At 31.9% G+C, this 13,963-nt stretch overlaps 1 protein-coding gene across 1 annotated transcript; it reads right to left on the bottom strand.

Moving 5' to 3' along the window:
- Positions 1-3,198: 3,198 nt before the first annotated feature.
- On the bottom strand, positions 3,199-4,476 carry LOC134235922 (uncharacterized). Its single transcript, XM_062718097.1, has one exon. It carries the CDS (start codon positions 4,474-4,476, stop codon positions 3,199-3,201), a length of 1,278 nt encoding a protein of 425 aa, XP_062574081.1.
- Positions 4,477-13,963: the final 9,487 nt, after the last annotated feature.

Raw genomic sequence — 13,963 nt, 5'->3', positions numbered from 1 at the left:
ATTACCTTCATGGGACCAATGCATGAAGAGAGGAGTCGTAGTGTTAGTATTTCCTTTATTGGGTTTGGCTTAAAAATAAAATAAAATGAAAAATAAGTATTTTGGTTCAAACGCCTATGATATCATGAAAAATAAAAATGTTTCAATTCGTAAAGATAGAGGGATTTATGAGTTGTTCAAATAATTGCAATAGCATATTTTCTTGATTTCTTTTTAATTCCTTATTTCTCTGGACACTATTTTAGTGGGTATAATTGTTGACTTTTGCTTAATGTATAATAAAAGACAAAAAAAATATGAACTTTTTTTGACAAAATCTACAGCTCTTAGCACAATTCTCTCTAGCCCAAGAGTCTCTTTGATGTCAACTTCAGAACACTTGTGTGTACAATCAGAATTTTTTTTAGCAAAATAATTTTGCAAATGACCAATGACCAGGTAAGTAAATTTACGAGTTCCATTTTCATTGAAGAAGCAGCTGTCAATGATGTCAAAGAACCTGGATTTCAATTTATCGTGGAGAATGGTTGTGTATAAAGTTGGGTAAAATCTTGTGATTTCAGATTGTCCAAAAGTTCTTTGGAATTTTTTAGTATCCACTTCTGATTCACACCACTTTTTGAATATATTTTTGCACTGTACTCTTGAAGTTTTTCCTTCACTACGGTCAATATTTTAGTGAGGAGTAACAAAAGAGGCTTGGTTGAACATTTACTGGAACCCGCAATGTATCTTTGTTTGTAAGAATTCTTATGAAGTTTCGGAATCCAATATATATGTAGGACTCCAAAGTGCGATGGGACTCAATAGTGCGATGTTCACGCCAAAGTCCGATGGTCTGCGCCAATCCGCGATGGTTTCAAACGCCAAAGTCCGATGGCTCAGAAAACAATTAACGTATATGACGTCATAGTACTAATGTGCAAAAATGCGATGCCACGCCATGCCAATAAATAAATACAAAATATCATAAATAGAAAGACTGATCCTCGTCTTTTGGATGTAGGTGCAAACTAAGACTTATCAGTCAAACAATGAGTATCAACTCTAACCTAACTATCACAGGTGGGTGCAGGACTAATCTAAATCAGTCCAAAAGTGTGCGAGGACTAACCCTAAAATAGCTCGGGTGGCCTCGAAGAAACATCTTAGTGTTTAAGGACTAACCCTTATAACTCGAATGGTGTACGAGGACTAACCCTAATACCTCTGGTGGGTGAAAACAAAAAGCAATATCAGTAAAAACGTATATGTGAGACGAATGCTGATTCAAAGGATTTTGAGTGCAGAATAATGTCATAACGTCGGACTATTGTGACGTCATAAACGTTAATTGTTCCTCCCCTAACAAAAAATACTATAGTTAACTATAGTTAACTATAGTTTACTATAGTTAACTATAGTAAATCAAAGTGTCAAAGTTTCGCCAAAGTTTTTCAAAGTGTCAAAGTTTTTGCCAAATTTTTTTAAAGTGTCAAAGTTTTCGCCAAAGTTTTTCAAAGTGTCAAAGTTTTCGTCAAAGTTTTTCAAAGTGTCAAAGTTTTCGCCAAAGTTTTTCAAAGTGTCAAAGTTATCACTATAGTACATCAAAGTTTTCAAAGTGTCAAAGTTATAACTATAGTTAACTATAGTTAACTGTAGTATTTTTTGTTAGGGTCCGCAAGATCGGATTTTGTGTATAACCATAGTTTAACTATAGTTAACAGGAAATAAGCCATCGAACCGTGGCGTCCGTGAAGACAACAAACCATCGGGGTTTGGCGCAGACCATCGGGGTTTGGCGAGACCATCAGACTTTGGCGTCACCATTGAACTTTGGAGTCTTACATATATAAGGTAGTTCAAATTCATTTTGGCTCTGTGAGATATTAAAAATATTCAAAACCGACATATGGTTGTGAAGAATGTCTTCCTTAGAAAGGGAAGTATGAGTATAAGTAGGATTACCACAAGTAGAATTAAATCCAAAGTTCTTCTAGAATACAATTTATATAATGAGCCTTACAACGAAGACAATATTGTTACCTGCTTTGTCGGCAGGGACCAGTACGTAATGATCATGTAATCTATCTGATTCTTTTTTCACTTCTAATTTTTTGAACACAGCTGGATAGAAGGTTTTTATATTGCCCCTCAGTCTTTTAATACGTGACTTTAACATGGATCTGATACACTTAATCCATTCTGACAAGGTATCAACGTCTTCTTTTTCATATCTGGCCCATCGTCTGGCGTATTTTTTAACAGAATCCATAATATTAATGCAATTCGGACGCCAGTTGAAGGATCGGGGTACCCTATATTTAGGACCTTTTAACACAAGTGACCGAAGGTCCTCATTATTAACTATATTTACGTCCCCCGTAATAACGTGTCCAGCAGGACTATAGTGATAGGGTGAAGAAGAACATGAACACGATGGAGGATTATGTTTCAGATGCTCTGTATCCAAACCATGTAAAGTGTGTTTGTAATTGAACAGTTTGGAAGCAATCGTCGATGTGTATTTGTAGGAAATACAAGATTGAAATATATTGGAATACAAGACTGGACCCTTTTGTGATTAAGAATATTACTTATATTAACTGTGTCAATTCCTTTATTGGCATATTAAAGTTTAAGGAAAAGACGGACTTTCCTTGGCCTTTTCAAGAAGACTATATAAAAGTTTCAAAGGGACAGAGTAAAGTTTGGTGCGAATATGATGTAGACCTAAATGTTGATTTACATAAGGTAGTAAAGAATCAAAAGAGACGTCACATATTGCAGGTTTAGAAAAATCGCCACGGTTAAAAAATTGTATTGTCATTTTCTTTTCATTTTTTGAATCATAATGAGTTTATGCCATATTCACGACATTCTATACAGTATATACAGTAATCACAAAGGTGAGAGAGTTTGTAGCATAAATACATGTATAATGCAAAGTAAACCAATAAAGAGAACCAAAAATAACTTTGTCAATCTGTATGCGTGTATATCAATATATAAATTACAATATGTGTGCATAAAAAGGTATCTATTTCATTCATAAACTATATAAAACATATATACAGAACTATATCAATTTTAATTATGTCATCATATATTTAACTTCAAAGTTAAATCTATATTATGAATAACTATGATCTATAAAATAATTTAAAAAAAAAAAGTATTTTCATATTATCTGCTACCAGATTACAATCATTGACAGAACTAGTGATTAAAATCGTCAGTGATATAGTCTTTTCTTTGTATGTATCTGTAAACACATACGGTGCTGCGATGATCGGTTGCTCCAACATAGAGAAGGTGATTTTTGATGTCATACGCCAGACCCCCTGATACTGTTATCTCGTTTTCTTCGGTGAACAGCAGTGATAAGAAGTTACCGTTTTTGTCAATCATTTGAATTGTTTTGCTTTTAGCATCACACACCAGGATATGTGATAGTGCGTCTACACAAACACCTTGCGGATATATTCTTGACCATGATGAAGGTCCTGTGTAAGAGAAACGATGTGACAGTGCGTCTACACAAACACCTTGCGGATATATTCGTGACCACGATGAAGGTCCGGTGTAAGAGAAACGATGTCTTCCTGTACGACTTGTCACTACTACACCATGGTTCAAGTCAGAAACGATTACATCTCCATTATGGTTCTCGGTTATATATTTAGGAAATTTGTACAGTTTCTGACCCTTTTTATTGTGTTCAATGTTATGACATGATATTCCTGAGTAATCAAACCTCATTACTTTGGCGTCTGTATATATATGATTATCCTTATCATACTCCACCATCCCAACCAGTAGATCTGCACTGGAAGGAGAATAGTAAACACACTCTGCCATCCATGGTTCTCTTATCTTTCTTATAGTATATTGCGTTATTTTGTCTTTATATAACTTGTTAATGTTGTGGTATCCGTCAATATAAATGAGATCCCCATCATTAGTTACACAGTGTCCTCCAGTATAACTCATTGTATTTGGCACAGTATGTAGGGAGGCACCTGTTGTGTTTGTTAAGATGATACGGCCGTATTGATCACTTAACCAAACAATGTCTCTTGTAAAAAAAGAAATGTGGCGAACCACAATAGTACCTATCATTGATAAAGATTTCTGTAACACAGGTTTATGCATCAGACCAAGCAGCTGTTTTTTTCTGACTTGACGATTCTTTGCCTCTGTGACTTGGATTTCTCCTAGTAACTTAATTACATCCATCCTGTTGATTATACAATTCAAGGATAATAGAATTGTATCAGGAATGCCCCTGACCCTTGGGATAGGGGTTTTCTTTAGACACATAATGAAGAGTATAGGCTTGTCTAATACCTTTTCTAAGTTGTATAAACTTATTTCTGTGTTGATAATCTTTCTTTTTGGCTCTTTTAATCTAAATTTAAGTAACCGTTTAAACTGTTTCAATTCATTGACATTATCTACTACTAGATCCTTCAGTCTCAAAGTTTTTATCGTCATGCCTTGGTGGAGGCCAGATAAAATTGATTGACAAATTTCCTTACCCATTTTAATATCGTATTTAATTTTTTTAAGAATAGCAAGGTTTTTTAATATTATGTTATTTCTTATGTGAGCTATCCTGTGTTTTTGTCGATCTCTGCACATTTTATAAGCTGAGACAATATTCACAATTGCATGATTTTGGTGTTCATCACACTTGACACAGACTGGAAATTCACATGACATACACCAGTATTCTACAAATCGGTCTCCATGTCTTTCACAATACTCTTGTATCATAGAGTCGTCATACTTTAAGCGGTCAATCACTACCTCGTGGTATTTGGTGTCTAGATCTATAAAATGTTTCTCCTTACAAAGAACGCACAGATCTTCTCTACATGTTTTACAATAGAATTCTACGTTCCCTTCACACCGAAAACAATGTGGAACTTTCAACTGAGCGTGGACATCGTTATGCATGATTCACAATAACATGTGCTCCCGGTTTATTGCATTTTCGATTTTCTCTCTATGTGTTTATTGCTCTGTCCCTACAACTTAAAAAAAAATAAAAATTAATTTTTTATCATGTTTTTAAGTCCTGTTTTCCAGTTTAGTTGTCCTATTCTTTTTCGAAATTCTGAGATTCTTTATAGACATTCACTACTTAATTACATCATGTAAATATCCATCTTTTATGCTAAGATGTAAAATACCTCTTTCGTCCTTCAGTCGCCTTTCAGAGAAATTTCCGACGTAATTCAACGATATTCTGTCTTTTTTTTCATCATGTATCAGTAATTATTCTTCAATTAGCAATTTAATAAAATTATCCATATCTTTAATAAATGTGTTTCTGTTATTGTTATTGTGAAATAAACATTTGGGTACGTTGAACTTGTAATAGTTAGATATTCAGCTGTCTTTAAAATGTTTACAAAAAAAAAATTAAGAGTTAAAAACTTCATATCTAGATTTCACATAGCTCAAAACCATCCTCAAGCAATCTCTTCAAAGCGGCTAATACTAAACTCAATTAAGCCACCATTCAGCTGCAGTTTATATGTGCTTAAAGTCCATTTTCATAAAGCTATTATTAAGTCAGCTTTAATCTTTTGATAAATGTTTATGATTATTAATGTGAACAAACACAGACCTCCGAAACATCAGAGTGATCAGGTGCCATGAAGGAGTCAGCATCCCCTGCTGACCGGTCACACTCGCCGTGTGCTCCTTGTCATGATCGGTAAATATCGGAAAAATCCGTCGTCAATTCAGTGTATAAATAATGGACTAACAACTATAGTATGAAAAATGTCAGTCAGCATTTGACTTAATGATAAATTGTATTTGCTTACAAGGCAAATGCGCAAAAGAAATTCGAAGAATTTTGATTTTACATGTCACTTGAAATGGTCAATTTGTTTTCGTTTAAGACAAAAATAATCAACACATGTAGACGAAATATTTTGCGATGGAAGAGAATTAATATACACTGTTGCTGGTTGTTTTTGTAGAGTTTCCTGCAAGTTGCTGGTTTCCGAATTATGTTTCATTCTATGGTAATATAGCATACTTGTAGTTCCACCCGTATACGACAACTGCAACTGACATAATTTGCATTTGACAGATTTCGATTCAGTCGTTTTTTAAAAATATATCCACGCTTCAAATGTTTGCGACGGCATCTTGTGACAGTATCTTCCTCTGATTATCACAGGTTTAAACTAGGTAATTAAAACTCAGGTCTTCAAAACATGTATCCCCCTGGTAATCAAAGTCATCAATTATATACGCTGTGAAAACTAATCAAAACAAATCGATCACAATTGTAAACCAGTATCAGTTGATCATCAAAATTTGTGACTGTACGAGGGTCATTCAAAAAATACGTAGACAATGTCCTCCATCATCATATAATTCTTACAAAATTCAAGATCAGCACATTTTCAAATGTAAAAACATTTATTTTGTCAGTGTGCAAAGTTTCATTCCTTTTGATTAAATGGAACTCGTGTTAGACAATTTTCAAAGCAACATGTTTTGTAACCACGTAGCACGGTTAACAATACTGTGACGTCAAAAACAACGTCGACGAGAAAGTTTCTCAAAATTACTAAGCCTTTTCATTACATACACCGTTTGTAGCTTCTTCCCAATTCATCAGAACATATCCATAGCCCTTGATATCTAGTTCGCTAACAATTAATTGAATATACCTTAAGGTAAATTCTCAATGTTTTCAAATTATTTATTGTGAAACTCTTGTTTGCACAAGTTCCGCAAAAGTGAATCGCACATCACGTTACATGACGTAACTAACTACATGTACTTGACAATTTTTATTACTATCATTTGTTTCTTTGCAGACCATTCAGGGTCCGATTCCAAGTCTCTAACACTCAAAAAGTAGTTATTTCAATTATAAAAAAAATGCATAGCACTTTTTGTATCTATTTCCTGGTTTCAGAGTTTGTTTTAAAGGCCTCCCGAATACAAGGCAAAATTTGATCGCTACCGGCTGCTCCGTGACGTCCTTTGACGTCATCGTTTTTTGGTTCTTTTCATGAAGTTTACCTGCCTTTAGAAATTGATATCTTTTAAACAAAGCGATGTATTACATTGAATTTCAGCATCTGGAGAAATAGAAGGATACTAAAGTTAAACATTTCAATTTTATTTCGTTTAAGCGCCATTTATTAGAGGTATGGCTCTAGACATTATAAAGTGTAGAATTAGTAAATAGCTCAATTTTGACCCTGCTCCGTGACCCCATTTTTGCTGTATTAAATCTTTGATAATTTTGATAATTATCAGAATATTTTCCAATTTTTTTGCTCAAATTATTTGAATTTGTTGTTAAAATATGTGTACTAAATTTGGTTATAATATGACATTAAATAAAAAAGTTATGACAAAAGTCTACGAACTTTTTGAATGATCCTCGTACATTATGTATAGTTTCATGTTAGCTGAACAGGGACTTGAGGGGGCCGGGACATCTAATTAGGGTCCATTGTGTATCTGGTCAATAATCTACCGGGGTCACTCTTTTATACCGTCACTGAACATGGTTCATTTAACATTCCTAAATGTACATAAATCTGAGCGAATGTCATCTTTAATATCATCGGTTGTCCTTCAGAAAATTGATTTTAAAAAACAATTTTTAAGGACAAACTCTAATTGGATAAATTCTTAGTTTTGCATTATCTAAAAAAATTTACATGCATCTTCAATAGAAATAAATCAAAATATTCATGATAGAATTTAATGTTTGGCAATACAATCTTTACCTGAAAACTTTAACTTTTCTATCGCCAATTTCCCTTACTTATGCAGCTATATACCTTCATCACCTACATACAGAGTGAATATATCTCAGTTGAGTTGATACGCAAGAACATGCTCTATGTATGAGCAATTTTTAAAACGAGGTAAATTATTGACAAACAAATTGATGAAACAGGAATATCAGCAGTCTCGTTTAAAGTCATCATTTCAGAAGTTCTATGGTCGACACAATGACCTTGTCAGCAAATACAGTTCACCATTGAGTCAAATGCTGACTTGCGATGATCATACTTTTTGTTAGTCCATTATTTATACACTGAATTGACGACCGATTTTTCCGTTATTCCCTGATCATGACAAGAAGAACACGGCGGATGCGACTGGTCAGCAGGGGATACTCACTCCTCCATGGCACCTGATACCACCCCTGGTGTTTTGGAGGTTCGTGTTTGTTCTGCTCCTATTTTATATTGTTTTATGGACTTTTGATCTTGAATACTGTTCGTTATCTCCATGAGTTTCATTTCATATTAAGAAATTATAATTCATTTATGGACTCATAAATTTGGACTATATTTGGTAAGAGCCAATTTTGGCCCCCTAAAAATCAGCATTTTAAAATGACATTCAGATATGTTTAAGTGATATTTATTTTGTAGAAGGGATTATATGAGATATATTTCCGATATATATTTCACATTTATATGCACTCACTGGCTGTAAATGATGACGGAAATAACAATTTTTATATATCTACACAAAAAAGCTAAAAATACGTCTTTTTCTTGATGTTTTTTTTTCATGAGAAACATAGAGCGCATTGTAGAACATGCATAATTTTTCTGTCAGTAATTAGTATTGGATAGATACATCTTTGGTAAAAAATTAAAGTATGTTCTAGTTTGCGCTCAATATTTTCTGGAAGAAAAACTGCTTGAAAATAAGCAGTTTTCTACAAAATATGCAAAAACTGCGGGAAAACATGAACTTTATGACGTCATATTTCTATATAAACGGCATTATGATCAAATTAAAAATTAACAATAAAGGTAGCATGTATAGCTGTGCAAAGTAAAGCTATATATAAATTAAAAGTAAGATATTCATGTTAGGGGGCCATTTGAGACACTTACCATATATTGCTCAAAAAAGTTCTCGAATTTTTTATTTGTTGCATGAAATTTGATTTAGATACACAAATTTATTTAAATGTCAAATTTAAAGATAATAGTCGAATAACAGTATCAGGATGAATAACTGACACTGACATAGATTTGTCGTATTTAACTCACTGTAAATTCTCTCAATCAGTTTTAAATATTTTCACAAACTTAATCAAGGATGCGTCTGATAAAAAAATTGATGATATCGGTGAAAATGCTCTTAATATTAATCACCAAAAAAAAAAAAGAAAAAGAAAAAAAAATTCTTCGATGTTTTTTCATCTGTATCATAATTTTTCATTATTCTTAGGTATCATGGCTAATGCGGTGAGATTTCCTGTAAAAAATCTTAGTAAATAGAGAGCATGTTATATCTGCTTCTTGCTGAAGCATCTTCAAATTGTAAATATTGTTTTTCACGTATTAGAAATAAGAAACCAAGTTCTTTTTCTTGATAGTTATTATTTGACACAAAAAACATTAAGATTGACATTAATAAAATCCAGCTAGCATCATTAGATTTAATTTGTCTAGTTGACATGAATAGCTGATAAATCGATATAAAAATCTAACAAATCAATATATTTACATTTGCAAATGTTTTCCTTTATATAACACTACTGAAAGCAGTGCGTATCTATAACTGTATAAATACAGGTACGGGGTCAAGAGGTCATAGATGTGCGTATAGATAAACGTTCGACGTAATTTCTTCGTGACGTCATTAAGGGTCGACGCGCGTTCAGTAGATTACATACATGCCTTTTAGTTTGAAAAATAACGCATTTTACACGTTGAAAGTCACAATCAGGCAAATATAAAGTATGAATAAGTCACAAATGTAAATATAAGTACATGTAATAAGGCATCATTTTAAAACATCTGTCGGGCTATAAATAGGGGTTGGTACGAGATTAAATTCATCATAAAGGGCTTTATTGAATTAAATCTCGTGACCAACCCGTGTTTATATCCCGATAGATGTTTAAAAATGATACCTCATTTCTTAAATAAACATCTGACAAGTCGTGGTAGGAATATGCAACAAAAGTCATCTTGTAATAATTATTATGGACTGCTTACCTGTTTAACAACCTTAGAAAATATCCAAAATCTAAATAGTTTCATTTGATAAATAGGAAATGGGTTCTAACCATTTTGAAAATAAATTAAGACATCCATAAACGGTCATTCTAATATTATGCTATAAAGAAGATTTTCTTCAAAATCGTACATAAAGCAATGAGCGATTCCGATAAGAAGAACAGGGGTGGATTGAATCACCTGTGCAATCACTACGGAGGAATGTTGAGCTGTGTGTATGTGTTATTGCAAACTTTCGATCAAGTATCAAGAACCCTTTAATCTAAGGAAATGTATGCAATATTCTTTACGGAACTAAACAAGTGAACATCGATATGTTACACAAGTATCAATATATTCACATAGTTAAGAATTCAGCAACAAAGATGCAAAAAATATATGAAATAAACTTTTAATTTGGTATCATTATTCAAAGTAAACATAATTTGGTAGCCATCCTAATAATACATCTATTTTCCTACGAAAATATCATTATTTAAAGAATGAAGGGAAATGTAAACTATAGGCCTGTCTTTTATCAAACTACAACCTCCAATGTCCGCAGCAACGCAGTACAATTAAGGTTACAAATATAAATATCGGCGATTTTTTAAGATATAAAATACATACTTTCTAAAGATGGGGGATTCTTCTTAGGACTTCATTGATATCAAAAAATGTAATGTGCTTCAAATCTCAAAGCTGAAAACATTTCTATTTTTAATTTAGATTTGTCACGTGATGTCGAAGTCACATGTTTTTAGCAATTATACTTCCAGTTTAGAGGTCATCAATGAATTCCAATATTGCAAAGGCACAACCAAGTTAAAAATCTTAGTTTAATTTATAATCCTTTTAACACTATATGTAATTTGTAAAAAGTGCTGCGAACCTATATAGACCCCCTTATTTAATTGCTAAAATTTAATGTGTTGGACGACAGGTTGAATATTTTGCTTGTCAACTACAATAAATATAGCAATAATTAATTTATTTGCAAGATTCCATGTGGTTCGCCTCACTTTTCAAATATCTTAATGCTTCTTGAGTTTTTAAATAAAGGTTGTTTCCAAAAATTTATATATTTCAGAAAAATAATGATTTCTAATTCAAAATCGCACATATAAGAATTTAAATTTGGTTGAACAATGAAGCAATATGAGCATTTGGACCTCCAGTATGGCTGCCAACTGGAGGTAACTTTTGCCCATTCTCAATATAAGGGCACAAATGCCTCTCTGATTTTTTTAAAAATGAAGTTCAAGATAACAATTTTTCTATCAGTTACCTTTGAAAGATAGTATCTGAAGATTTTGTTTCCAGATTTTTTTCATCAATTTATAATACATGAAATGTGACAATGGATAAAGTAGAAGGTAATTTTATTCAGAAATGTAAAATGTACGCATGTCCAAAAAAAATATGTCAAAAAAAATGTTTTAAAATCACAATTGGAATATCTCATCTTAACACCAGCACATCCTACCAACTCTGTCAGCAACATTTTTTCTCGGCATACGAACAGATTTTTCCTTTCAAAAAACAAAGGTTACTTTTTGATCCAGATGTGTAAAAACATTTTTTAAATATATGCTTTAAATTCTTCTCTCTGTTTTGTTAAGAGCGATCAGTTTGAAATCTTGTCATTTTTAATAGATACTGGAACCTAACATGTACATGTAGTAAAATTCTATTTTGTAGTTACTGTCTTTTTTAACAAATATCCATGCCGATTTATGTAAATGTGTGATATATTTCTGTTTAATAAAAAGCTTAAAATTCATCTAAAGTTCCTAAAAATTCATCGTTTTGTTTCAGTTTATTCCAAAAAAGGCTCACATTGTGTTATATGTCACAATCACCACTATAAAGACTGCCTCAGAATATGAGTAGGTAACCTTTCAACTGTGCTAATATGTAAATAAGAATAAGAAAATATTTTTAAAAAAAGCAATTATTGACACAAAAACCATATCAATGAAGCGTTTTAAGGCAGTAATATAAGAAATCATAATGTAACAAACGTTATTGTCATCAACTACATGGTTATTTAACGTTCATTTCAATATTCCACCTCAATATTTTTTTTGCTGTTTCGCTGAAATTTTTCCTAGTTACTTCTAACTGTGTGCAAGGTTACAGACAAAAAAATATAAGATAATGTATTTTGCTATAAAAAATGTATTTGGCCACCTAACATAAATCTATTCCGAATATATCCATTGACAGTCTGTACAATTTCATTTAGTATGTTGCAACATCCAAAACACAAACATACGTTTTTCAGGATGCAATGTTCAAACAAAACTGTATTCAGTATGTACGGGGTGGGGTTTATTTGTTTTCTTTCTATTTCTTTTCTTTTTTGTTTTGTTTTGTTTTTTTTTTTTTACCAATTATAAGCCTATGCATACCTTGTTTTAAATTATCAACAACAATTCAATTAATATTGTGAAAAGTAAACAAACTGCAAAAAGGTTGCAATAATTTAAGACACTTTAGTGTGGTAACAGTTTAAAACATTTACGAAATTGAGGTGCATTTAGATGTAAAAGACGAAATTTTGTTTTCATTGACTAAATTAAAAAAATGTCAGAAAATACATAAAATGTGAAAATTGATATAAAAATCAATTCTCTCCCACAAGCATACGTTAGACGCGCAATATATTGATACTATTTGAACCTGCATATCATAAGAAATGCATCATACAGTTTTGTTATATACAGGAAAAATATTACATAATAATTGACCTTAATATATTTTTTTCCTCAGACTGATTTTGGGATGTCCAACCTTTGAAACTTTCCTTTGTGTTCACATTCGAGTGTGTGAAAGTATTAGAAAACATGAAAATTCTATTTTTGTAATTTCATGTGATTATTAATTTCAAATGATCACTTTTCATGTAAAAAATAATTTTTAATTGTGTTAAGCAAATTTAATGCATGTAATTGTTTTCATATAGTGATTTTTGTTTGTTTGTTTTCATTCCGCATATTTATAAAAGTTGCAGGTTCAATTTCACTATGTAGGAGTAATTAATCTCAAATCACTCAAATAAATAAAGGAGAACAAAACTATCATTACCTTTGTGTTTGCTTGTAATATGGTTGAAATAGAATTAAGGCTTGCACAATAAAAATTATTTATTATCACAAAGAAAATGTATTTATTGTTATGAAAAGAAATATGTACAAGGTTTAACTTATCAGAAAATTTTTACTTGAGAATCAAAACTATATATTACACAGAGATCTTTTTGCCTCGGCGACAGTAACGTACATTTCAAATAGGCTGAATTTGGAGCCACCCTTTCACGTTATATGACTATTTATAATGTTGATTTAAAAGTTACATCAGTTGTATTTCTTTTAAATGAAAATGAGGCACATCATTTGAGCCCTTATATTGAGAATGGGTGTTTTGCTAAATTTAGGTCAATCGAAAACTATTTTGTTGTGTGGAAACAGACGACAAAACTGCATGTAATAAAGTTTTTTTACACGTATCCAAGTTTGAAATAGCAAATATTTTCAGTAAAGCCTTTTATGTTGTGTGACGTCATAGTAATATTTTCCGAACATGGATATGTGCGAATTAACAAACTAAGGATATAACAAAGTATTTTCTGTGGGATTTTTCTGCACTAGAGGATAATGATGATAAAAAGTATTTACTCATCGCCATTGACGTGTTTTCGATTTTAATGTTAACGAATTTAAGTAGTTATATGGATAATATCGCAAAAGACGAAAGTTTTACATAAAAACAGAATGTGAAAATTGATATCATACGATGTTTTGTTGCAGGGAAAACACGACTGTCATGTGATCTTCTCACCCATTCAGATACTATTTTTGTGGTGATTATTAATGTGAGGTATAATAACAAATTTTAAGCATGTAATTGTTTTCATATAGTGATTTTATTTTTGTTTGTTTGTTTGCTTCAGGTCACTT

Source organism: Saccostrea cucullata, unplaced genomic scaffold (genome assembly GCF_032062105.1).
Source record: "Saccostrea cucullata isolate Sc308-1 unplaced genomic scaffold, CSIRO_AGI_Scuc_v1 ctg1034, whole genome shotgun sequence".
Taxonomy (NCBI): Eukaryota; Metazoa; Mollusca; class Bivalvia; order Ostreida; family Ostreidae; genus Saccostrea; species Saccostrea cuccullata.
Note: the sequence above shows the minus strand (reverse complement) of the source record. Positions and strands in the feature narration are given on the sequence as shown.

Coding starts and splice junctions, on each gene's coding strand:
- LOC134235922 (XM_062718097.1), bottom strand. CDS start 4,476: ATGACGATAAAAACTTTGAGACTGAAGGATCTAGTAGTAGATAATGTC.